The sequence below is a fragment of the Rhipicephalus microplus genome, chromosome X (genome assembly GCF_043290135.1).
Source record: "Rhipicephalus microplus isolate Deutch F79 chromosome X, USDA_Rmic, whole genome shotgun sequence".
Taxonomy (NCBI): domain Eukaryota; kingdom Metazoa; phylum Arthropoda; class Arachnida; order Ixodida; family Ixodidae; genus Rhipicephalus; species Rhipicephalus microplus.
In genome coordinates this window covers 11,294,854-11,319,198 of record NC_134710.1, presented here as the reverse complement: position 1 = coordinate 11,319,198, position 24,345 = coordinate 11,294,854, and the positions used below count along the sequence as shown (strand labels likewise).

At 43.3% G+C, this 24,345-nt stretch overlaps 2 protein-coding genes and 1 pseudogene across 8 annotated transcripts in view; 1 reads left to right on the top strand and 2 right to left on the bottom strand.

Annotated features, from left to right (window-relative positions):
- Positions 1 to 11,057, bottom strand: part of Pi4KIIalpha (phosphatidylinositol 4-kinase II alpha) — a 310,849-nt gene extending 299,792 nt beyond the window's left edge. The window contains exon 1 of the mRNA XM_075881825.1: positions 10,887 to 11,057. The gene's annotated coding sequence lies outside the window, so the exon portion shown is untranslated. The remainder of the gene's footprint in view (positions 1 to 10,886) is intronic.
- The window catches only part of LOC142777433 (uncharacterized), a 175,042-nt gene extending 150,949 nt beyond the window's left edge, over positions 1 to 24,093 (top strand). For 2 of the 7 annotated variants that reach the window (XM_075881828.1, XM_075881829.1), the window contains exons 4-8: positions 5,411 to 5,794; positions 8,178 to 8,226; positions 8,307 to 8,420; positions 11,257 to 11,322; positions 16,103 to 16,214. In XM_075881828.1, coding sequence (XP_075737943.1) covers positions 5,411 to 5,794; positions 8,178 to 8,226; positions 8,307 to 8,420; positions 11,257 to 11,322; positions 16,103 to 16,168 — 679 coding nt within the window. In that variant the 3' untranslated portion in view covers positions 16,169 to 16,214. Of the gene's footprint in view, positions 1 to 5,410; positions 5,795 to 8,177; positions 8,227 to 8,306; positions 8,421 to 11,256; positions 11,323 to 16,102; positions 16,215 to 23,961 lie in introns of those variants that run through there. The other 5 variants (XR_012888088.1, XR_012888084.1, XM_075881831.1 and 2 more) reach the window with 4 other exon arrangements.
- Positions 16,698 to 17,567, bottom strand: LOC142777434 (large ribosomal subunit protein uL13m-like; annotated as a pseudogene).
- Positions 24,094 to 24,345: the final 252 nt, after the last annotated feature.

The following is a 24,345-nucleotide window of genomic DNA, read 5'->3' as shown; positions in this document are numbered from 1 at the left end:
CCCCCTTTCCACAATGATCGGTCCCATAAAAGGGGTCGCACCGAAGCCAATAGAAACTTTCTGACTAAAGAGAGCGATTACACGAAATTCTTTGTTGTAACGTCATTGACTGAAACCAAGATTCAGGACATATCACCTTTCCCGATTGCAAAAGCAATCAAAGAATGCATTGGAAGCAATTACAGTGCAAAATAATTGAATTCAGGGGATCTCTTCATAAAAGTGAAAAACAAAGAACGAAGTGACAAAATCAGACACCTTGGAAAAATCGGACAACATGAAGTCCCTGTAACAGCTCACCAATCTCTCAATTACATGCGAGGTGTAATATCCGACAATGAACTGCTCAAGTGCACCGACGCAGAAATTGAGGATGCTTCAGCGGATCAAGGTGTACTTGCCGCACGAGCAATCATCATCCGTAGATGTAAAAAGGAAACCCGCACAAGGAATTTAATATTGACCTTCGCAAGCACGACGCTTCCTGCTGCAGTTAAGGTAGCGTACCTTTACCTACGTGAGAGGCCCTACATACCTAATCCTCGCAGGTGCTTCCGGTGCCAGAGGTTCGGGCACGGGTCTCATTCATGTCGTGGTAATCCAACCTGCATGAAATGCGGCCAGAATGAACATGAAGATGGCGAGTGCACCAACGTTTTAAACTGTGTGAACTGCAAGGGGCCCCATGCAGCGTACTCACGCTCCTGCCCAGAATGGCAAAAAGAAAAAGACATACACTGAAAACCAAAGAAAACATACCGTATCCAGAAGCACGCAAGCGAGTGGTTCTTGCCCAAAAGGGCACCTATGCTGAAGCGGCGCGAAGGGGGAAAGCACCGCCGACGGTCTCTGTGAGCACACAGGTCGAACTCTAGGACCTAGTGGCCACGGTGCGTCCCCCAGACAAGAGCTAAAAAAAGGCACCAAGTGCCTTTTTTCAGGGAGGCCCCAAACCCTCGAGCAGTGTTGGTGCCAGCCAACCTAATGTCGAGGCAAAAGAGGTCTCAACAACGGTGCCGAGTAGCCAGCCTCCCTTGAGGAGGCCAGCATTCTCCCCGGGCGCCAACACTGTTGAGCACCCTGGTGGTGCTGAGTCCATGGACGTGAGTCCACCGGACACTGAAAGCCTTACAGACCCTGCTTCAACTAGCAGGGCGATCAGACAGCCCATCATACCTCCCCGCAAAGAAGAAAAAGGGAGCCGAAACACACTTTCGGCCCCACAAAAAAAGAAGTGACGAAGCACACAAATAGCGTCGCTTTTTAGCTTATGCCCAAGTAACTCAAAATACTAAATTTTATACACATCATTTCACGTAATGGCATACATCATCCATTGGAACTGCAGAGGCATGACACGAAACTTCAGCGACATTAAAGACATATTTTCAAGCATCTCTCCTGTAGCGGTATGCGTGCAGGAAACAAATCTGGGACCAAAAAACGCCAAAATACTAAAAGGTTACACTGTTATACGTCGCGACCGCTCGCAAAGCAACCAACTGTCGGGTGGCGTCGCCATTGTTGTCCAAAGTAGTATAGCGGTAAGAGAAGTTATAGTTAACAGTTTTATTGAAATAGCTTCAGTCACCATTTCATCACATAAAACTTTCACTATTTGTTCCATATACATTGCACCTCATGCACATTTTACTGTAAAAGATCTATAATTGATCACAGAACAGCTACCTAAACCTTTTTTAATGGCAGGAGATTTCAATGCGCATAACATACTATGGGGTAGTGTAAAGACAGACAGTAAAGGGCGGGTAATTGAATATTTTATTCTTACTAACAATGTGTGTCTTTTAAACGCTGGATCACCAACATACTGCTCTCCAGGCACAAGAACCATGAGTTGCTTGGATTTGGCACTATACTCTAGCTCACTGTTTGCTGATTTTACATGCAAAACAATAAACAACCCTTATGATAGTGACCATCTACCGTCGATTGTAAAACTAACATCGCCACTCCGACTATACGCTCTCGGCCACAGCGTTGGAAGCTTCACAAAGCTAACTGGCTTTTGTTTACACAGAGAGCTAATCTACAGGATGAGTTCTCTGAACACCTAACAGTAAATGAAATAAATGACAAGTTCACCGATTGCATACTGTCTGCGGCAGAGCAAGCTATCCCCCAGTCTTCAGGACTAGTGGGAAGAAAGCTAAAGCCATGGTGGACGAGTGAGTGTGCAAAAGCCAAAAAACTACAAAATAAGGCATGGTGCAACTTCCGTAGGTACCCCACATGTGACAACCTCCTTGCGTTCAAACAAGCTAAAGCAAAAGCACGATATATTCGTAGAGATGCAGAAAAATCATCCTGGCAGAAGTACATATCTACAATCAATAGCACAACCACATCCAAGAAAATGTGGAACCAGGTTAGAAAATTCAGCGGCGACTACTCCTCATACGCAATACCCATACTTACAGACCCAGGCACACAGACATCTCTAGAGGAGCAGGCGAACATTTTAGGCGAACACTTTTACACTATATCTAGTTCCGCTAATTACACGCCATCCTTCCTGGCATACAGACAACCAAAAAACAAAAACTACCAGTAACCGCTGGCCTAGATGAGCCGTACAATGCTCCCTTGACACTCCAAAAGTTAAGCACTGTGCTTTCGGCGGAAAAAAAGACAGCAGTCAGGCCAGAGAGAATTCATTACATAATGCTCGCGCACCTGTCTCAAGCTGTCGTGCTAGCATTATTGAAGTTCTTTAACGTGATTTGGAAAACTGGCAAAATGCCCACAAAATGGAAAATGGCAACTATATTGCCATTTCTAAAGACTTGAAAACCACCCACTTCATCCGGTAGCTATAGGCCCATAGCGTTTACAAGCTGTATGGGAAAATCATACGAAAGCATAATAAACATTAGACTTACATACACCCTTGAAATAGACAACCTACTAGATGATCATCAGTGTGGGTATAAGAAAGGCCATTCAACAATAGACCATCTTGTCTGTCTCGAACACACAGTACGTGAGGCCTTCTTACATCGGCAACACTGCCTAGCAGTGTTTTTTGACTTGGAGAAGGCCTACGACACTACGTGGAAGTACGGTATACTGAGAGACCTGGCAAATCTCGGAATACGCGGAAGAATGCTTAACTGCCTCTCTGACTTTCTATCAAACCGAAACTTTCAGGTACGGTTGGGCTCCACACTATCGCGTGTTTTTGTCCAAGAGAATGGTGTGCCGCAGGGTTGCGTGTTAAGCACTACACTCTTCGTAGTCAAAATGAATTCAGTTAATGAAGTAATCCCACCCTCCATCATGCACTCATTATATGTTGACGATCTTCAGATAGCATGTCGAGCCTCAAGCATATCCACATGTGAAAGGCAGCTGCAGTTAACCATAGACAAACTGACCAAATGGGCAGATAAAAACGGTTTTCGCTTTTCTACCCAGAAAACCGTTACCCTACTTTTCTCACAAAAGCGCGGCTTGTATCCGGAGCCTGTTCTTAAAATCAACAACAATGTACTGCCACTCAAGTCAGAACACCAGTTCCTAGGCCTAGTCTTTGACAGGAAACTAAACTTTATTTCCCACATGAATCGCACAAAAAAGAAAGCAAACAAGGCACTCAACATTCTGAAAATACTATCGTGGAAACACTGGGGTGCCGATCGAGTTTGCCTTTTACACATATACTGCTCGTTCATGCGCAGCATACTTGACTATGGCAGCGTTATTTACGGTTCAGCCAGAAAATCTTACCTCAAACGTCTTGACCCAATACATCATCATGGATTGCGCTTTGCAACTGGAGCGTATAGAACCTCACCTGTCCAGAGCTTATATGCTGAGAGCAACGAGACGTGCCTAGAACAAAGAAGAGCGCTACTTACTGTATCCTATGTTTTAAGAACCAGATCGAAACCAAGCCACATATGTCACACTATTGTCTTTCACATCGGTACCAGAATACAATACAACAACAGACCGCACACGATAAGACCACTTCTCTTGCGCTTTGAAGAAATATGTCTAGACTACAAAGTACTGAATCAGGCGCTAAGCGTGGTCCGAATGCCGGAAATACTGGCTCCATGGTCGGACTTTTCGCACTACACTGACCTCACTTTAACTCATTTAAAGAAGAAGGAAGCTCCACGGGAACAAATTTTGCAGGGTTTCCTAGCCGTACAAGAAAAATATAACACGCACATTGAATACTACACTGATGGATCAAAAGCACAAGAATATACAGGAAGTGCTGTCATATCAAAACACTCAGAAACATGTATAAGACTGCCGCCATTTGTATCTATCTTCACAGCAGAAGTATATGCTCTTTTGATTGCTCTCGAAGAAATTTTATCAAGAAATCACAAAAAAGTTGTCATATACACTGACTCAGCGCATTGAAAGCCCTACATTTAAGGTCGAAAACGAACCGTTTCTCGGGGACATTTTACAGAAGCTAGAAAAAGCTGAGAAAAGTGGCAAGACAATCCGACTTGTTTGGGTGCCGAGCTATGTTGGTATCCCAGGAAACGAAAAGGCAGACAGGGTAGCAACAAGGGTAGGTCATCAAAAAATAGCAGAAATAAGGGCACCATTCAGAGACTGTTTCAGCAGTTGTCGGACAGCCTTTAGGGCAAGATGGCAAGAAGAGTGGCAGGCTCAAGTGCATAACAAGCTTCAAATTGTCAAGCCTATTCCACAAGAATGGAAGTCATGCAATCATCAAAAGCGCTTTATCGAAGTAACACTATGCCGCCTACGGATAGGTCATACTCACCTCACCCACAACTTCTATTTGCGTGGAGAAGATCAGCCAGAATGCGAACATTGCAAGGAACCTCTGACTATAAATCCTATTTTAATAGCATGCCCAGTCTGTGAAAAAAGAAGACACGCTTATTTTAAACAATTTTACAAAGCACAAACACCTCTACACCCAATGTTAATACTATCAGAAAATGCACTCATTCCTATACAGAATCTTTTTCGGTTTCTAGAGGCCGCGCAGGTCTTTTAAACAAACTGTAAACAGAAATCTGTTTATCACCTCACATTTTAACCCTATTATCAAAATCACCTAGTGTCTGGCGCATCATAGCCATTGTTGCTTTTGCGCCATAAAACCCAATGTAACTAACTAACCAAGAAAAAAAGTTTATCGAGTTTTGCATTGTGAAGTGGATTCTGCAAGCCGTTTCACCCATTGTTTTATTTTGTACACTAAACTTGGAACTATATCATTTTATTAAAATGAAATGTAGTACTTACTGTAATGTGACTGCAGCACAATTAAGCCTGCTTATAATGCTAGAAAAGTGAAAACATGATCAGTAAACCACAATCAGTGGTCTCGTGTGATAAATTTTTTGAGCGAGTTGTTCATTGTACAACTTCCGATTTCTCAATCCAGTTACAACACAGACCATGAAGTATTGGAGAACTCCTGCAGTGCAATGAAAGAGCAATACTTAGTTGATGAAACAGCTGCTACTTGCACATCTAATCTGGAAAGTTCAGTGCTTCTCCAATCCAAATTCAAGAAACCTTCAAGCACGGCTTGTGTTCTTGTGAACAAGGACCGCACCATGCTGCAAGGCCACCAACAAAAGCATTCTTTCTCATCAACACGGAATGATCCTGTTGCATCAACTTCTCTTCAGAGGAGCCCACAAAAGGAGAGCATGTCACAAAAAACAGTCCCTCTAACCTTGAATAGCCCACAAGCTGCTGCTTCTTCTTTTCTGCGAAAGAACCCACGTAAAAATACCAAACAGCACGAATGTGATGATCCAAGGTGTGCAGTTTTTTTTTCTTACATTATTTCAAAAAATATGAGCACATGGCGTTGAATGAAAACAATGACAGAGCACCTTTATAACATCATGATCCACGAAACTGCATGTTACATTTCTTAAAAAAAATAGAAAAATCCTTGTTTTCAAACACATGCCTGCAGGATGTCGTATGCGTGGTTTCGTCTCCTTAAATTCTTGGTTTGCAGCTTATATTCACAGATAGACTACTTTGCAGCAAAATGGCATTAAGATTCAAGTCCATATACAGTGCCACGCTCGTTAACAGATAAGCCTGAAAGGAAGCAAGTTGACTGTGCATTGAAAGGACTGGTGAAAAATGATAGCTGTAATGTCAAGAGACGGAAAGACAGCACTGTTCATCAGTAAACAGATATGGGTAGCCCATTCCACTCGACATGGAGCAGAATCAATGACTTCTGCAGTGAAGTTGCAGAATGGGTCAAGCTGGTGTATATTGCTGGCGTAAGCTGAAGATAATTAGATATTGATGGATGCCTATGGTGGACATAAGGTGGTGGTGATGGGGGTGATGATAAGGATGATAAGGTCTTAAAGTTAAGCCTCGATATTTAAGTGAAAAAAAAAGTTTCTTTAAATAAGTTATCAGAACTAGTTATTTTCTGACAGGTGGTAAAGAAAAGTACCTTTGAATGCCCCCCCTCCCTTTTTTTAATATTAGCTCAGTTGAGCAGACTGTTTTCTCTACAGCCTCTTTGGCGTATGATCTCCCCTCTTCACATTTCCTTGTTCTGTGCAAGTGAATGTGCATGTCCAGACAAAGTGGACAAATATGGGCACGTGTTAGTGGATGATGCTTGTGCCGATATGCCATATAAAGGATTCTATATTAAAGAGGCCCTTAAACACTTTTTTGAGTAACCATGGAATTAGTTCTCTGGGAAAGCGTATTGACTCACAAATTCAACACCGCAAAATTTTTAAGAATCCGTCCAGTACAAGCTGAGTTACAAAGATTTGTCACACGCTGCAATCGCATTATCTTCTCTTGTCCCAACGAAAGCGCTGGAAGCTAAGCAGAGAGGAATGGGAGGGGCAAACAAAGAACGTCACACCCGCCTAGTGACCTTGAGCACTTTTTATTCTTTGAATACCCGGCTTTTTCAGTGCGATCGCACGCGCACGTGTGAACAAGTAATGGCCTCTCGCGGCAATCTCTGTAACAACTGAACACACCTTGTTTAAATCAGCCAATGGCTGATAAGATGGGTAATCTCCATGTGATTTTTGAGCGTTTTTCGTCATTTGTCGAGGGAAGAGAAAGAAATTTTTAGCTGACTTTCATAATTTATTGTAAATTCCAGGTCGCGTGCTATGCTATAACCTTTGGCTGGCGTGTTCTCGAGAACCTCTACTACTAATCGGCAGCGTTTTCTGACCATGCTCAAAAAGTGATGCAGGGCCGCTTTAAGGAAAATGACAGCCTTCCTTGTAAGTGGCAATTTTCGCATCTGCTACTTTCATCGTAAGTGTACAATGTGATGGGTAAATACAGGTGTAAGCAAGGTGGTTTCAACGACAGCTCAATTGAGGCTGCACTAGTGTCATGGTTAAGTATCCACATATGAAAGGGCCCTGCAACACTTTTTCAAGTAACCATCCAGTGGCTTCACAAGAGAAGTTTATTGCCTCACGAATTTACTGCTGGAAAAATGTTAAGAATCCGTCAACTACGAATGGAGTTGCAGAGATCTAGCTTTCTCTCTTCTCTCGTCCCGGCGAAAGTGCTGGAAGCTAAGCAAGGAAGGATGGCTCTTCTTCATGCTTGCGTCATGACCTTGAACACCTTATTTTTCTTCTGCTTTCTTTGAACGTTTGATTTTCGAGCGCACGTGCAGGCACATGGCGGCCTTCTGTGGTGGGTGCAGTAACTGTGCACCCCATGGTGCTCAAATCAGCCAATTGTCGTGAATTCGGGTATATGGCGTGGTCATTTGAGTATATCTCATATTTAGAAAGAAGGGGGATAGATTTTTAGCTTTGAGAATTAATGGTCAATTCAAGGCCACGGGCTGTGCTATAATGTTTGGCTCGAGAGCCTCGACTACCAGTGTTGTCTGACCATGCTCAAACAGTGTTAGAGGGCTGCTTTAACCTTCATGCTGTTAGTTACAATGTACCAACTTGCTCGATCAGATTCCTTGCTACTGTTGGTCTATAATCAGTAACACTAGATAATCCCTGAGGCAGATCCCTGAGGCTCTTCTTCATCTCTATGCTGTCACTATTTGGCTTGTGTGGCTCAAGTGGCTGGAGTTTCATATAGTGTTTGCATGCAATGAGGAAGTCCTCTTGCGTTCATATAATGTAAGAGTGAAGTGATTATATGCATTCTCATCACAGGAAAGAGAGAATTGATGCAAATCGTGCAGCATCTGAGAAACTCTGGATGGTGAGTTATTGTGCTGTTTGTAAAGATCGTTACAAACATACAAGGAATTTGTATGGCCTTTTTTACTTTTTATTTCTCAGAATCTGCGTGTCGCTGTGGCGAATGCTCTGGAAAATAATGGTGTGTCTCTAAGCAGCCTCCTTTACAAGGCTTGCGGCAAGAAGCTTTTTGCTATTTGTAGTACCTTTGCTAAGGTGAGTGTATTTGATGAGTCTACAGTACGTTAGGCATTCTGAACTGGCATTCACGCATTAAGCGCTACAAAATGATCCTGTTGCAGTGGCTGGGGAATGGAATAAGATGGACTCTATTTGCTGTGGTCTGTGGGGTTAGACACAACTGTTAACCTTCATTTTATCAGGGGTCTCAAACTCTCCTCAGCTAGTAGGCCGTAGTCACGCAATTTAATCTCTCAAGAAGGGCCAGGACAGCAAAGAAGGTTAGAGCAGCAGGGGAAGAGAAGTTATGGAACAGATAATCAGCTACTCATATATTGGTAATTTCTAGGCTTGTGTGAGTAGTGAATTTCACTACTCGCACAAGCCTTCAATCGTTATCGTTTCAGTTGTCAAAAGAACCGTATGCGTGTTGCTGCCTTCAGCTGAAGACACTTATTGTGAACACAAGTCGTATTTGGCTGCATGTATTTTTTGGTCTGATGCCCATACTTGTCTTAGTGCGCAGAAAATAAATTTTAACGTTCTCACTGAAACGAATGCCCTTGTCGTCTCGTCAAAAATGCTGTTAAAGAGAGTGCGTGGACATGCTTTGCTGGCCATTCTCGTGGTTGGTTTTTGTTTGGCCATTCTGTGGCTGTCGCTCCTCGTCGCTAGTTGATGCACCTTCTTCAGCGCATGCTATTTTTGTGACATTACCTTTTCACTCGTGTGCACCGTACTAATATGAGTTCCGCCTCCTAAATGTTTTTTGCTCTTTGATGTAGATGCATGGAAGTGATTAGCACAGTGCATGCTCTGTATCAGGCTTCTCGGTTGTCATTTTTTTTGTTGTTGGTCGGTTACTGCTGTTTATTTGCACTAGCTTGTACTACTTGTACCAAAGTCCTTCAACACTTTTAACTGGTCGTGAAGCTTCACTGTAACTCTATGGGAGAGCTTTGTGTGCTGCGAGCAGTGGTCGCGGGGTGGCGTTGCATCACAGCGGGGGCATTGGGCAGACCGGAGGGAAGCTGGCTTCTGAGGCCGCTATGGGGTCCGTGCATAATATTGTGGCATGCCATGGCGTAGTTTTTCACCGTACGATTACTATTCTGCCTTGTGTGCTGTGCCTGAAGATCGGGAAGGAAACCGTATACCTGCTGGGCACATGGTTGTGTACCCGGTTACAAAAAAAAAATGACGAAAAAGTCTCCGAGTTCTCACTGCCTACAGTGATCGACGAGAAAAGTCTAAGAGCGCAACACTGTGACAAGAAACTGGTGGTTTCAAATTTGTTTCCCCAAATGTGCACGTGTGTGAAAAGCACTTTGATGAGAGTGACATCGTTCACGTAGACAAGTAGCTAATCAGAGGTGTTGCGAAGTTACCATGCAACATTCCGAAACTTTTGCCGACGCTGTGCTGAGGATTTTTCACAGCCTCACGATGTATTTGTATAGTGCAAAAAGATGCAGAGCTTGCCCGCCTGCAAGTGTCGATGAGAACTGTTAGCGAGCTGGATACAGTTGAGGCTGCATTTGACTGTACATGAGCTCTCTTGACATAGCTGCAATGGATAATGACGCATGTAATGAAGGTGAGCATACCGGTCACCTCTTCCTTGTTCCATGCCAGTTGGTAATACGGAAGCCCAATGGGTGAAATGCTCTCAAGTTTCGTTTATACAGGCGCTGAGGTGACCAAAAGTGTTGAGGTGATATCCTGAACAGGTGGAACTACATGTAGCTCCTCCCAGCTTGAAAAAATCGAAGCACACATCTGTTGCATGCAACAGTGACTTCAAAGCTACCAATTGAAGTTTGCTTGAGTGACGGGGCAAGAGAAGTTGAGCCAAAATACTATACAAAACTTGCACAAGCTGTAAAAGCATGAAAAGTTCATTTTCGATATCAATGCATCATGACCACGAGAAGATAACTTTTTTGCGTCACATGTTGACGCCTCCGGCGCGGGACGCAGTCAGTCAATTTTCACATTTCAGGAGGCATGTTAGGCGTTCGCCTTTACAGCACAAAAAATAAAAAAGGACAGAGAAAACACAGCATGAGTAAGCTATACAGCAAAGCAAAGGACCGAGAAACTACATTGCATGGCCAACCGAACTTAGAACGTGCTACAGCACCATGGTGATAAATTAACACAAAACAAACACGAAAATGAGGCAAACGTCATATGAAGTATTGCCTGATCCTCATCTCTTGCTAAATTAAAAGCACTGATTTATTCAAAGGGGCCATAGGTTTAATAGGTGTGAAGCAATTTTAAGAGCACAAGAAGATAATATATCTTCATATATAGAAACACCGAATGTATATATAGCCTGGAAGGTTGGATATGCGGTCAAAAGTTGCAGCCACTGCACTTCTGCGAGGCGTTAACCACCAGAATCGTGGAAGAACTCTAGATTGTGCACAAATGTTCACTAGATGCTTAAGGAAAGCAAAAAAATAAGCATGCATTTATAGCGGTAGCATATCTTACCGTGGAATCGGCATGCTGTCGAATTTTTAGCTTCAGGGCTTCATTCGACGCTAAATTTTACAGTGTTAGAGCTTTCCCGAATTTTCTTGAAGCTAACATCACTCTGAAGACTTATTCAACCTTTACGGCTACATGTAATAAACGTTTAGAGCTCCGGTGCGTGCTGTACAATTGCAGCGTCACGGCCGCTCCGATGCCGCGCCATGGACGCCCCTAGCGGTTGCTTCTGTTTCTATATCAAACTTTCGCCGAAGCTTCATGACCATTAAAAGTATTGAAGGACTCTGCTTGTGCTAACATGTGTGTGAGCATTCGTTATAATTCTTTGTGTTTTTAATTACTTTCTCATTAAATCTCTGCACTCTTACAGGACCTTATCGGCTGTGGTCGTACAAGTGAGCTGCTACCAAACATTGCAGATTCCCATGCAAAGCAGGTGTGTGAATGCTTAATTTAGTGTTCAATGTCACTTTTTAAGAAGTATATAATATTTGCAAATCCTGGGAACACCATTTAGGCTAAGAAACACATGTGGATCTAGCTCATTGGGGGCAGTTTAGTGTGAGACCAGCAGATGGGGATCTTCAATTTGTGCACTTGCGAACGAATTTGCCACAATCTAACCTGAACATATGATTCCCCAATATAAACATGCCAGTTTTTTTTTCTTTTAGATAAAAATGCATTCATTCATTCATATATGCTTGGGCACCTGTCACAGTGTTTGACAGTTTTGGTAACCATTCGTCCAAAGGTGAGAGCTGAAGAGTTAGTGTGGACAGTAATATTGAAGGGCACAGAAAGAGATAAGAACATTGTTATGAAAACGCGGACAAACATTGGAAGACACTTAAGCTTCACCTTTGAGTTTAATGCGATAGCGATGTCCGGTCCCTAGTGCATACGTCAACCACTGAATGCATACTTTTTATTGTATGATATTTCTGGTGATGATTAAATTGTGTATTACTACAATATAAATATTTAAGTTAAAAGTGGCTTTTTTTGCAAATGGCTGCATTCTGTGTAATGAGTAGCATACTTTAAACCACGAGTGATTATTCGTGTATAATTTGCTAGAACTTGCTGAGCACTTGCCGAGCATTTGCTGAGCACAACTTGGCCTTTAGGGAATAGGCGCAGTAACCTGTGTGCCTCTTGTAGTAGATGGCCGGCTTTATACAAAGAAGTCATTATGATAATCACATGTTCTCACGCCGGATGGCAATGTACACTTGTACCATGCATTATTACTGTGATATTATATGTTGTATTGTCAACCATGCGTATAGGACTTGTGTCTTGTAAAGCATCAAGGTTACTTTCAGTTTTTAGGAGGTTCTTTTCTCTGCATTTTCTTGCAAACAACTTGCGCTCGATCCTCACTCGGAACCGGAATTTTCCATTATTTTAGTATTTGCTTTTTCTTATTTTTTAGTCATGCACAAATTGATGATTTTTCGCCCACTATCAATGACGCTAACGTCGGATTTCCTGCAAAACAAACTTTTTTACGTTCTTGCGTTAAAATGTTTTAAACGGTCTGACAACCAATTTTTCTGAACCCAGTTTTTTTACAGCACGACAGAAACCTCACGATTCCTAGTATTGGTGCCTGTAGTGGTTAATCCTAAAAACACATAGCTATTTTATGAACAGTATTTTTCGATCTGAAAAGATCTAAACATATATGAGCACTTCCTTTAAGAATGCTAAGAATTGATAGTGATGACGCTATCCCTTCTCGTGATTTGTGAAAGCTGTCGTTCTGCTTTCGTGAAAGTTAACTATGCTTAAACACCTTTTCTTTTTTTAAAGCTATTCAACCTTTCTTGAAAACATCAAGCTTTTACAATGAGACTATGTGGCTTTACACACCTTTCCTGTATTCGTACAGTGTTGTGTGCACCTACGCCTAAGGTTGCCTGCACCTGTGTCGTGGACGTGCTGACGAGCATGGTATCATTACATCAAGTGGAGGCAGCACCACTTTAATACATATTACTAGTGCAAGCATATAAACATTTTTATAGAGTAATATGTTTTATTATGAAGAAACAAACAATGATTCAAAACTAACAAAAAGATAGCCCATGTACACCAATCAATAACGATCACATGACTGGGCACCGCTGACCATTCATATTTTTACTGCTATAAGTGCCAAAAGTTAGGGTAGGGTAGAAACGTATTGGTATTTTGTGTTTACTAAGTTGTAGATTATTTTTGCATATTTGAATTGCCATCTGAAAACCATTAAGCCTACTATTGCAGCAAAGGAAGGCTAGGTACTGGCTTGTGGCCTTTCATATTTAAGAGCATGCAGTGTGCGTGGGCATACTTTTTGTTGCTACATCTTCAGCTTCATGTTGCAGGTTTGCCGTGTTGAGACTTCTTTTGATTGTCTATGGACATTTAGACATGCACAGAATATCCACATTAGGCTAATCGTAAAATAGAATTTTTAAAAGCCGCCTCTATGTGCCTCTGCGACTTTTTCTAAGTAGCTGCCATCTTTAATGTGTGCAGCTGTTTGCTCATTCATCAGTAAAGCAGATCAATTTGTGCACTTTCTGCTTCCCGAATTTTCGCTTTTACTGCCAATACATGCTCACGTGTCTAAACAGCATTCACAGAAAGCAGAGGGTCTGACGTCGACTTGAAGCCAGATGCTTGGAAGATGCCACGTGCCACCACACACCTGAAGCGTCTGGAATAATTGAAAGAGTACAGAACAGGAGAATAGCTTGGCAGTACCTAAACCTTTCACTATTAGAAGCAAGTGTATGATTGTCACTGTAATTTGTACCAACATTGATGATGAGTCAATTGTCATAAGTCCACATTTTTGGAAATCTATGGGAAATTAGGTACACATTTTGACAGTTCTGGCAGTACAAAGAACATTAACCTGTTTGTTGGAAACTTGAATGGACGATCTTCCACATGCTTGTAACTGCTAATTATAGGACGTTGCTGATGCCTACTTGATGTTATTTCATTTTCAAGAGTTAAACCTTCAAGGATTTTCTTGAAGCTTCATCTCTTCATAATGTTTAACTCAGCTTCATTCCAGTTGTGGAGCCAGAGTACTTGGTGTTATCAACTGCCGGCTTCAAGTTTTTCAGTGAACTTTTGTAAGCCAAGGAATGCAAAGAACTTTTATGGGGGCTTTCTACGAGGCAGCAAAGGAGTAACAATACCATGGTTGTCGACAGGATTTTCTCTTGGGGGCTACAAACCAGTGTTTCATCGTGAGTGGGGGAGAGCACTGATGTAGCTTTGGTGACGGCAAGTGCTGGTGAAGCTTGAGGGGGGCAAGTGCCCCTTTTGCATTCCTCCTGCTGACGTCCATGAACAGCATGAATGTACACTCACAGATATACTGATACGGACACACGTCTTTTTTGTGGGTGGGTGTTTACGCTGTTACTCCTTCGCTGTGCAATGAACCAACTCACCAAGAGGAAGTATTTATGAGGCATAAAGCCAAGCCAAGCTTAGAGGTCTCTGTTGGTGCTGTGCATTTGGCGGGTGAAAAAAAAAGTCGCAGCTTTGCCACAAAGGCGAAGCAACGAACACAATAGCAACAAATCGGAACATGACACGAAGAGTGGCAAGCAGATCTAAACGTGCCCCGCGTTTCTCATGCACAAATGACATACGAAACGTAATCACAGGTACAGATGGACGCAAATAACTCTTGAGAAATGGTACAGACCCTGCAACTTATGCATAGCCGCTGGATACCTGTGTCTCAAGAAGCTTTCTTGGTCGCTGTGTATACTCGTGTGCATGTTGTCAAGTGCAGTTCGTGACTTTGGCAGGGATGATTGCACAAAATCAGTTTCACTGAAAAGTTAAAGCAATGAATGTGATAGTGACGAATTGCAATGTTATATGAAGTGAGGCGATCTCGCGTAACTCTACAAAACGCTGGTGTAAGAGAACACTGCCGCTTCAGGTACACTCTTCGCGCCATTTTTTCATGTTAAGAGCGCATCCTGTAGAAGCTCCCACCTGCTGTGGGGGCACAAGACACGTTGATCATTGCTGCGATAGTGCGGCAACCATAAGCCTTTTGTTCGCTGACGAGATAAGCCCGTGGACCTCGGCCAGAAAGGCGATGTTCCCTTCGCAGAATGAGCACATCCTTCATTTTGTGTACACACACACACACACACACACACACACACACACACGCGCGCGCGCACGCACGCGCACACACACACACACACACACACACACACACACACACACACACACACACACACACACACACACACACGTGAATGATGGCGGCGGCGGCGAAAAACCAGCCGAGACTGTTCATATAATTGCTATTGCAGTAATAAATAGTGGTAAGATTTCTTTTGGTTTTCTTGGCCCAATTTTGATGCCTAGGTAGTGAAAGCATAAGATTACAGTGTACGGTTCAATGCTTACTTTGGTGCTAAGAGGTGGAATATAGATAGCTGTTGAAGGATGTGTTTATTTCCTAATGTCTTGGCTAACATGATTCATTTTCATGCTATGAAATCATGTGAATTGTGCTTTCTGCTTGTTCAAATGCTTATAGTACACAAGGAGGGGTCTTGGAATCGTGATAAGTAATGTATATAGCGGTGCACTATTAAAGAGAACATCGGAGTGGGTGGCAGCTTCTCGGTACCACCACTTGCTGGCGACTGCGAATAGTTTTGCGCAGGCACAGTGAGCACCATGTGCGGTGCTTTTTTATCAAGTGAGCAAACAGTAGTGGACGTGGCAAGTGCACCATTTATGGTGCACTTGTGTCACTGTTTATTACTACAGCTGGCCGGTGGTGGCACCGAGTGGCTTTCGATGTTCTCTAACAGTGGAATTCTGTAGACACCGTGCTTGCTTCTGGACCCTGTTAAAGCAGTAGGAGAGTGCATTTTCAAATGCTGTGCTAAAATACCGCCAGCAAATGGACCTGTTCTTGATCTTTCTAAGAATTTAGAACATTCAACAGCCATTATCATTAATTTGTGGCCCAAATTAATGATACAAAAAAACCTGAATCTTGTTGTGCTTTTTTATAGTCTGTTTGAGTAGTCGGCTAAAGAAAGAGTCTTTTCTAGCCTACTAATTGTGAAATAGCTTTGTTCAGGATATATAGCAGTGACATACAGAATGCGTCTTAAGCATTTGTGATGTCTTCATTTTACATTCCCAGATTTCATTTTTTACAGGTTGTTAATTTTGAAATGCTCAAGCCTGGAATCTGCAAGTCTGAGACTTCGGAAGCCACTGAATAAGCTGTTCATGTTTTTGATAATAAAAAGATTGTTTTTTGTTCACACATTCATATCTACATAGATCATGGAACTGCTTATCCATAGTTATTTCATTGTGTGCCATTGTCAACATGTTTGTGTGGCCACGATGACCAGGATCTGCATCATTTGTCGCTTGACTACCCCAAGTACATCATACATAGACAGAAACTTCGACAGAGACTCCACATTCCAGTGAACATTCTTTTTGGTGAAAATGCCAGGCTCATGACCATCTGAATAAATTATAAATTACGAAGCAACAAAGTGCTTTATTGTTTTTTTTAAAGACCAATAACCAATTTTTATAGGGCCAAATTTTTTTAGCAGAATGGAAAGCGGTGCGGAGCATTTGATATCGGAATTTTTACATCTGGAGCGAATGTGTAGTCGTATACTTGCATGCTGCTAACAGTGAACGTAAGAGAAGGGCGATTTGTGTTCGAGCACGGTGGTTTACTTCGCATGCGGGAAAGCGTACTATTTGCACCAGGTTAGCCCACAACAGAAGGAAGTGAACAATACTGCTTTATTTCACGTATTGCCTGCAATCGGTAAAATGTGCTCGAGATGAACAATTTAATTTGCACAACAATTCTGTTACAGCGATGCGCGAACAGTTACGACGGCTGGGCTACTGAATAATGTAGTCATCTGGGTACTCAAATAGTTTTGGGAACTTCGCTTGCTCCTCTTCCGAGTACTGGACGAGCTTCTTAGGTGCACGCCGGAGCTGCCTCAGTTGACCCGAGATGCTGTCTATAATTTCGTGAGGCACCTTGTCGTCTGGGAACAGGTGCAACCTGGCCATCCGGGTTTGCCTGTTCAGGTCGCCTGGCAGTGCCCTGTACACAGCCTTCCAAAGAACCTTTGTCGCGTCCTTGTCCTGCACTCGCCATGCCGGTGTCCAGGAGCGCCCGCCAGCAAACCGTGTGTCGTGGAAATAGATGCGGTACTTCCACTCGTACCAAGGCATGGCGATTTCGCTGCAGTTCGTCACCACAACGTGGTCCCCGCAGTCGCTTGTGGGAGAAAATATCGGCTTGTGTTTGCCCTGCAACACGTCGGAGATCATCTTGGCGGACTGGAATGGGTTCTGCCATCACGCGTCGTAAAGGAGCCAGCGGCGTGTAAAGGTTGCCCACTGTTGCACCCGTTTAAAATTAGATAACGCACCCATATCGAAGCAGGAAAAGAGAAATATACACTTTACGATACTGGGAAATTACTGGCACATGACGCTACAGAAGTATAGAGTACTAGAATACGGTAGTACAACAGAACACCTACCAGTTTAGTACTTAATAACTTAGTTTCGCAAAATTAACTAGAGGGCACTCTGGCACTGCGATCATTCAGCGACCATGGGAATGCTGGGTAGTACACACATTTGCCTAGTCTTCGTACTTGCGGGCGGTGAATCGTACTTTCGGCTTTGTTTATTGCTTTGTTTCGGTTTTGTTTTGAAAGAAAGAACGAAGCCTTTTGAACTTAGGGTCTTGATTCGAAAGAGTAAGCTTAAAAAAATAAGGTTGTGAAGCACAAACGGTGAACATTTGCTAATTTATGTTTTCGTGAAAAAACAGCTCCAAGCCACACGAACACACACGGAGCCAGAAGCAGGCCAGAAGTACGAAAATTAGACAAATATGTGTACTACCCATCATTCCCATGCTCGTTGAAGTGCCGTGCGTTGCAGCTCCCATAGACCCTAGCGCCAGAGTTCCCTCTAGTTAGTATTGTGGGAAACTCTATGCCTAATAACAAAAACAAAATGAGCCTAACGCAGGGTTGCCAGGTGCTCGGAGAGAAACCTGCCAAGTTCAGGCCCATTAGTAACCCAAAAATAGCCAAAGACAATATATTCAGATAAAACATTCTTATTTATTATAAACTGACACAAAGCGAGTTCATACACAAAGAAAACAATTATGCAGTGTATTAACAGACAGATCAAGGAGGAGGAGGAGGAAAGGAAGAAATGAAAGGCAGGGAGGTCAACCAGACGCATGTCCGGTTTGCTACCCTGCACTGGGGGAAGGGGTGAGGTGATTAAAGGAGAAAAGAGAGAGAAGTGAAGGGCAACGTGTGTGTAGATGTGACCTTGTCCATTGCACGCTTATAAGTGGTCGCGTAGTCCGGTCGTCTTTAGAAAACTTAGCAGTGCTCACGTCGCTTTGCTGGCCTGCGACGCGTTCAGCCATGAACCAAGGATCTTCATTTTGGAGAAAGGTCTACTGTCTAGTGCCTCTAACGTTTCGCGTAGCAAGTTGCGTTCTCTCGAAAAACGTTCACATGAACACAGTAGATGTTCAATTATTGTCTCGTCAGTGTCCCACGATTCACATCGGGAGCTATCCGCCATTCCTATGCGAAACCAGTACGCCTTTGTAAAAGCTACTCCTAACCACAGGCGGCACAGTAATGTTGCATCCTGGCGGGAGAGGTCCGATAGAACTTGAAGCTTTCTCGATGGGTCCAATTTGTGTAGGCGGCGGTTCCTGACACTGGGGTCACTCAGCCAAGTTTCCGACATGGTGTTAGCGAACGAGTGAAGGCCCCTTGCAACGTCGGTTCTCGACAATAGAATTGGGATTGTCTGGGCGTCCGCGTGGGCGGATCGGGCAGCATTATCAGCAAAGTCATGACCGACAATACCACAATGTCCCGGTAACCACTGGAACACCACGTCATGTCCTTTCGATAAAACTTTGTGAATCACTTCTCTTATTTCATTCACTAGTTGTTGATGCTCCTTTTGTCGTAAAGCTGATTGCAAGCTCTGAAGGGATGCCTTAGAGTCGCAGAACACAGCCTATTTTTGAGGTCGGGCTTCCGCGATATAAAGTATAGCAACACGTAAGGCGACAAGCTCCGCTGCTGTGGATGTTGTCCTATGCGACAGTGTGAGCTTTATAGTGACCTGGTACGCCGGGATGACAGCAGCACCTGTGGAGCTGTCAGCCGAGACCGATCCATCGTTGTGAATGTGGGTCCTCTGACCGTATTTTTAGTTGAGTAGCGACGTCACCTGTCGTAGGACCACTGTTGAATGACGGCTCTTGTTCGTTATTCCCGGAATAGAGAGGCACACCTGTGGTTGTTGTAGGCACCACGGAGGTGACGCTGGTCTTGTTGCTGGAGTGAAGCAGAAAGGAAGGCATTCTCTATGGGCAGAAATAATCTTTGAAAACATCGCTTGTGGTCTTTGAAGTGGCAACACTGCAACATGGTGACCAGGAACTCAAGCACTTAACACAAGTACGAGAGGGAAAATTTGGTTACATAAAAAAACTTGTGTGTCAGGACAAGTGAAAGAGGTAATACATAAATTATACATTCACAACAAAATAGAACTAATAAGAGTGAACAAAATCAACTACTTGTGGAGTAGCAAAAACTTGTGGAGTAGCAAAAAGTAAGTAATATAAACAGCAAAATAATTTTTAGATCGCAATCGCCCCAGTTTTCTATTGACCTCACTCTTGCTTTTAAACAAGCTTTGTTTACTCCAGCCAAAAATTACCAGCAGTTAAACAATGTGAAATTTTTTAAAAGTGTTTTTAAAAACTACAGGTTGTTGTTGAATGATATTGTCATTTTGTCAGCGCTCAACAGGCTGGCACCATGCTGGCACCATTTGGCAAAGGAGTAAACGTTAAGACGTCACTAAGTTACCCTTCCTAAGCGCACCGCCCTTTTAGTACACTGCACAACCAGGGAACGTTGCGGTCACTAGCGTGAACCAAGATGTGAACCAAGACGTGTACGAGCCCAGCGCTCGCCCCTTTGCACAATATGACATTCATTACAGTGGTGCGACGGGCAGTAGTCAAGCCACAGCTTTTTTAGGGGGACCATGAGGCCAACAGTGTAGCCAAAGACGGTTCTAAAGGGGCACAAATATTCAAGCCACACGGAGTCCGTGGGAGAAGAAATCGACGTAAGCACAAGGGCCGAGCTAAGTCAGACGTAGGTTGTATTAACATGCAGGGTGGCAGGAATAGGTTAAAGTGGGAAAAGATAGAGGAGCAGTTAAGGCAGCAGGAGCTGATGGTATATGGGGTTATGGAGACACATCTTCGGCACATGGAGCAACCACCTTGCAATCTGAACCTCGTATGGAAATATTGCAATAGAACAGAAGGCAGCAAAAGAGAGGTGGAATTGGGGCATTTATACATAAAAGTATGTGTTGGCAAAGAGTCAAGCATGGATGCACGAAACATTTATGGTTAAGAGGGAAAGTAGCTGGGCAGATATGATACTTCTTGGTTTGGTGTACTTGTTGAGTAATAGTTGAGTAATAGATATAGGAAGTTGAACGTCCCAAAACCACCATATGATTATGAAAGACACCGTAGTAGAGGTCGCCAGAAATTTCGATCACCTGGGGTTCTTTAACGTGCACTCAAATCCGAGCACACGGGCCTACAACATTTCCGCCTCCATCAGAAATGCAGCTGCCGCAGCCGGGATTCGATCCCTCGACCTGTGGGTCAGCAGCCAGGTACCTTAGCCACTAGACCACCGCGACAGGGCTTGGTGTACTTGTGGACGGGAGCAAAGGCCAGAGAGGAAAACCAGGCAATGGTAGAGTGTATATCAAAGGACATTCAGGAGTTAGGAGGAGAGTGCGAGATTATTATACTAGGAGATATGAATGCGCATATAAAAGATATAGATGAGTAAACTGACCTAACAGGCAAAATGATCATGGATATGTGTGAAAGGCATGGTTTGATCATTTGTAACATTACTGAAAAGTGTGAAGGACAAATAACATGGGAGGTAGGAAGGCTGCAGTCGACGATAGATTTTGCACTGATGTCACATAAGATGTATGATAGGCTCAGGTGAATTCACATAGATCAATGTGGCTCCAGAAGTCTGTGTAGTGATCACAAACGTATCAAGCTCAGTTTTGGAGGAGCAATGAAAATGCAAAGGAGACAAGATGAGCAACTAAAGGGGAATTTTCATCCAGAAGGGCAAATAGAAATAACTACTAAACAAATTGAGAAAGTAATCACTGAGGATAATAAAACAGTATGGAGGTATACGAATCTAATTAGACTCAAGAAAAGTCGCCCCGAGAAAAGGAGACACAAGCACAAAAGTTGGTAGGATTAGGAAGTTAAGAGAGCCATAGCAAAACGTCAGGAAGCCTCTAGAGAACACAGACGTGCTAAGCAGCGGGGTGAACCAACAGATGATGTTGAAAAAAAATGGGACATCTTTCTAAGCTGTAGAAAGGAAGCGTCCCTTCTGATCAATGAAAAAATTAGAAGAAAGGGGGCTCAGTGGCTGGCAGAAGTAGATGAGAAAGATAGAAAGACAGCTGCAAAATTTTGGAACCATCTAAACTAACTAAGAAATGAGACGAGCCTAGAGCAGAGGTTTATAACAACAGCTCAAGGTGCTAGGCTAGAAGGGGACGAAGCTATTAAATATATAAAAACAAGGGTGACAGAGAAATTTCAAGTAAGTGCCATATGCACCTTAATAGACAAGGATGGATCAAGTGGTGCAGTGGCTCCATTTTCACAACGAGAGTGTGGAAGGGCTGAGAAGAGGATATTTAGTAGTTCATCTACAGGCCCGGATGGCATCCCAGTTATGCTGATAAAGACATTGGGTGCCAAGTCTAAGCAGACTTTAAGAGAGGCAGCGAGCAAAATAACAATCGGTGGTGAAGTCTCCGACGAATGAAAACTTAGCAGGATGAGCATGATCTATAAAAGAAAGGGGGACAAAGCTGACATAAACAACTACCGTCCTATAACAATGACATCAGTGGTCTACAGGCTGGTTATGCAAATTACAAAGCTAGGAAAAACTGCAGGCATGGATAGAGGATGAGGGGTGCTGGGAGAACTGCAGAATGGGTTTGTAAAAACAAAGGAGGTTGGAAGACAATCTGCTCTCACTGACGCAGTGCATCAAATAGCAGAAAAGGAACATGGGCCCCTGTGGCTGACATTTTTGGATATCAAGGGAGCGTACGATAGCGTGATTCAAGAGGACTTGTGGGGAATACTGGACACATTGGGTGGGAAGATGGAGTCATTAATCTTTTGAAGGATATCTATAAAAGCAACAAGGTAGTTATAAAATAGGAAAAAACAGGTATCCAAGCCCAGAGAGATAAAACGGGGGCTTAGGCAGGCATGTCGTCTGTCACCCTTGTTATTCATGATGTACCCACAAGGATTAGAGGCCAAATTAGAGGGGAGTAGACTTGGCTTCAACTTCTCTTTCATCAAACAAGAAAAACTCACTGAACAGGCACTACCAGCATTGATGTACACAGCTGATATAGTGCTAATGGCCGACAACAAGGAAGATTTGCAGAGATTGATGAACATCTGCGATAATGAGGGAGATAGGTTAGATGTCAGATTCAGTAAAAAAATCAGCAGTCGTAATTTTTAATGATAGTGAAAGTAGTGAGCTTAGGATACAGGAGGCCACGGTAGAGGTAACAGTTAAATACAAATATCTGGGCGTATGGATAAACAACGGGACCGAGTACCTAAGGGGACGCAAAATATATACGCAAGGACTAAAGGTAACAGGAATGCAGTGGTGATGAAAAATAGGGCACTGTGGAATTACAATAGGTATGATGTTGTGAGAGGAATATGGAAAGGGGTTAAGGTTCCTGGTTTGTCTTTCAGCAATGCAGTCTTGTGCATGAGATCAGAGGTTCAAGCAAGATTAGAAATTAAGAAACGTGGAGGCTTTCCTTCTTGTAGGTAGAGAATTCTACACAATGTTGCAGTACTAGACTTCTGATAGAGGAAGGTTTGATTTGTTTGATTTGCGGGGTTTAACGTTCCAAAACCACCATATGGTTATGAGAGACGCCGTAATGGCGGGCTCCGGAAATTTCGACCACCTGGGGTTCTTTACCGTGCACCCAAATCTGAGGACACGGGCCTACAACATTTCCGCCTTCATCGGAAATGCAGCCGCCGCAGCCAGGATTCGATCCCATGAAATAGAGGAAGGTTGCCCCCACAGAATGGCTATAAAAGTTAAGTATATTCTAGGTTACAGGACACAGGATAACTCAAGACGAGTCCCAAGAACTGCCATGACCACGATAAAAACCCTAGACAAACAGTACTATATTTGCAAGATTATAACTTTTCAATTTTATTTCTTTATAAATGTAGCCCTAGAATGTCTGTGCACATTACCACTGGACCCAGAAGTGAAATAGGCATCAAGTTTTGCCTTTCTCAGATTTTTCTAATTTATGATTACCTGCACATTAGAATTGGAGGCACACCATAGTCATGCAAACGTGATATGTGTACTCCCAACCTCAAAGAGTTGGCTCCTTCATGTGCTTGCAGTTGTTCTCCCCTCACCTTCCCATACCTCTGTAATTGCTGTGTTGAGGCCACTGGCAAGCACCAAGCACTCACTTATCACCAAGCTGGTGGATGGACAAGCCAATCAGCTCGAAATGCACAGCAAGTTCTGGGTACCATGGAGCCAGTCCTTGCAAGCCTTCTTTGACATCATGGATTGTAGTCTACTTCGTGTAAGACAGTCGAAGTCGTCCTGTTCGAACCCTGCGACAGTTCAGTTTCATAACCTCCTGAGCCTGATTGGTACATACTGCTAAGCATTCAAGCACATTATTTTCTCTCTCTTTCCCCCCCTTCCCCTTGGTAAGGTAGCAAACTGGGTGCAACCTGATTAATCTCCCTGCCTTTCCTTTGCTTTTCTCTCTCCCTCTCTGCCAATTTTGTAACTTTCAGATGGAGTTAAAAAGTTTGAGAGGAGCAGAACGATGCCCTTCCTTCCTTCCCTGTCCTGCAGGTGTCAAGGCCACATTCAAGCACCTTCTGAACACGCCAGAATATTCAAAACAAGCTGCTTCGTGGTGCGTGAATGCTGTGTCTTGGATGATGAAGGAGCCTAAGACACCACCCGCCGACACCGAGAAGCCATCAAAGTAACTTTCGCAGAGCCTAGGTGATCAGCTGTAGTAAATTGATAGCAGTGTGCACAAATAAAGCCGTAAAGCTGTTCTATTCCTGTTTCATTCTGTCGCACCTTTATTGCAAGAGTACATAGAGCATAACACAATCGGAGCATGGTGAGGGCAGCTTGAATCGTTCACAAGCGCATTTTAAAGTATT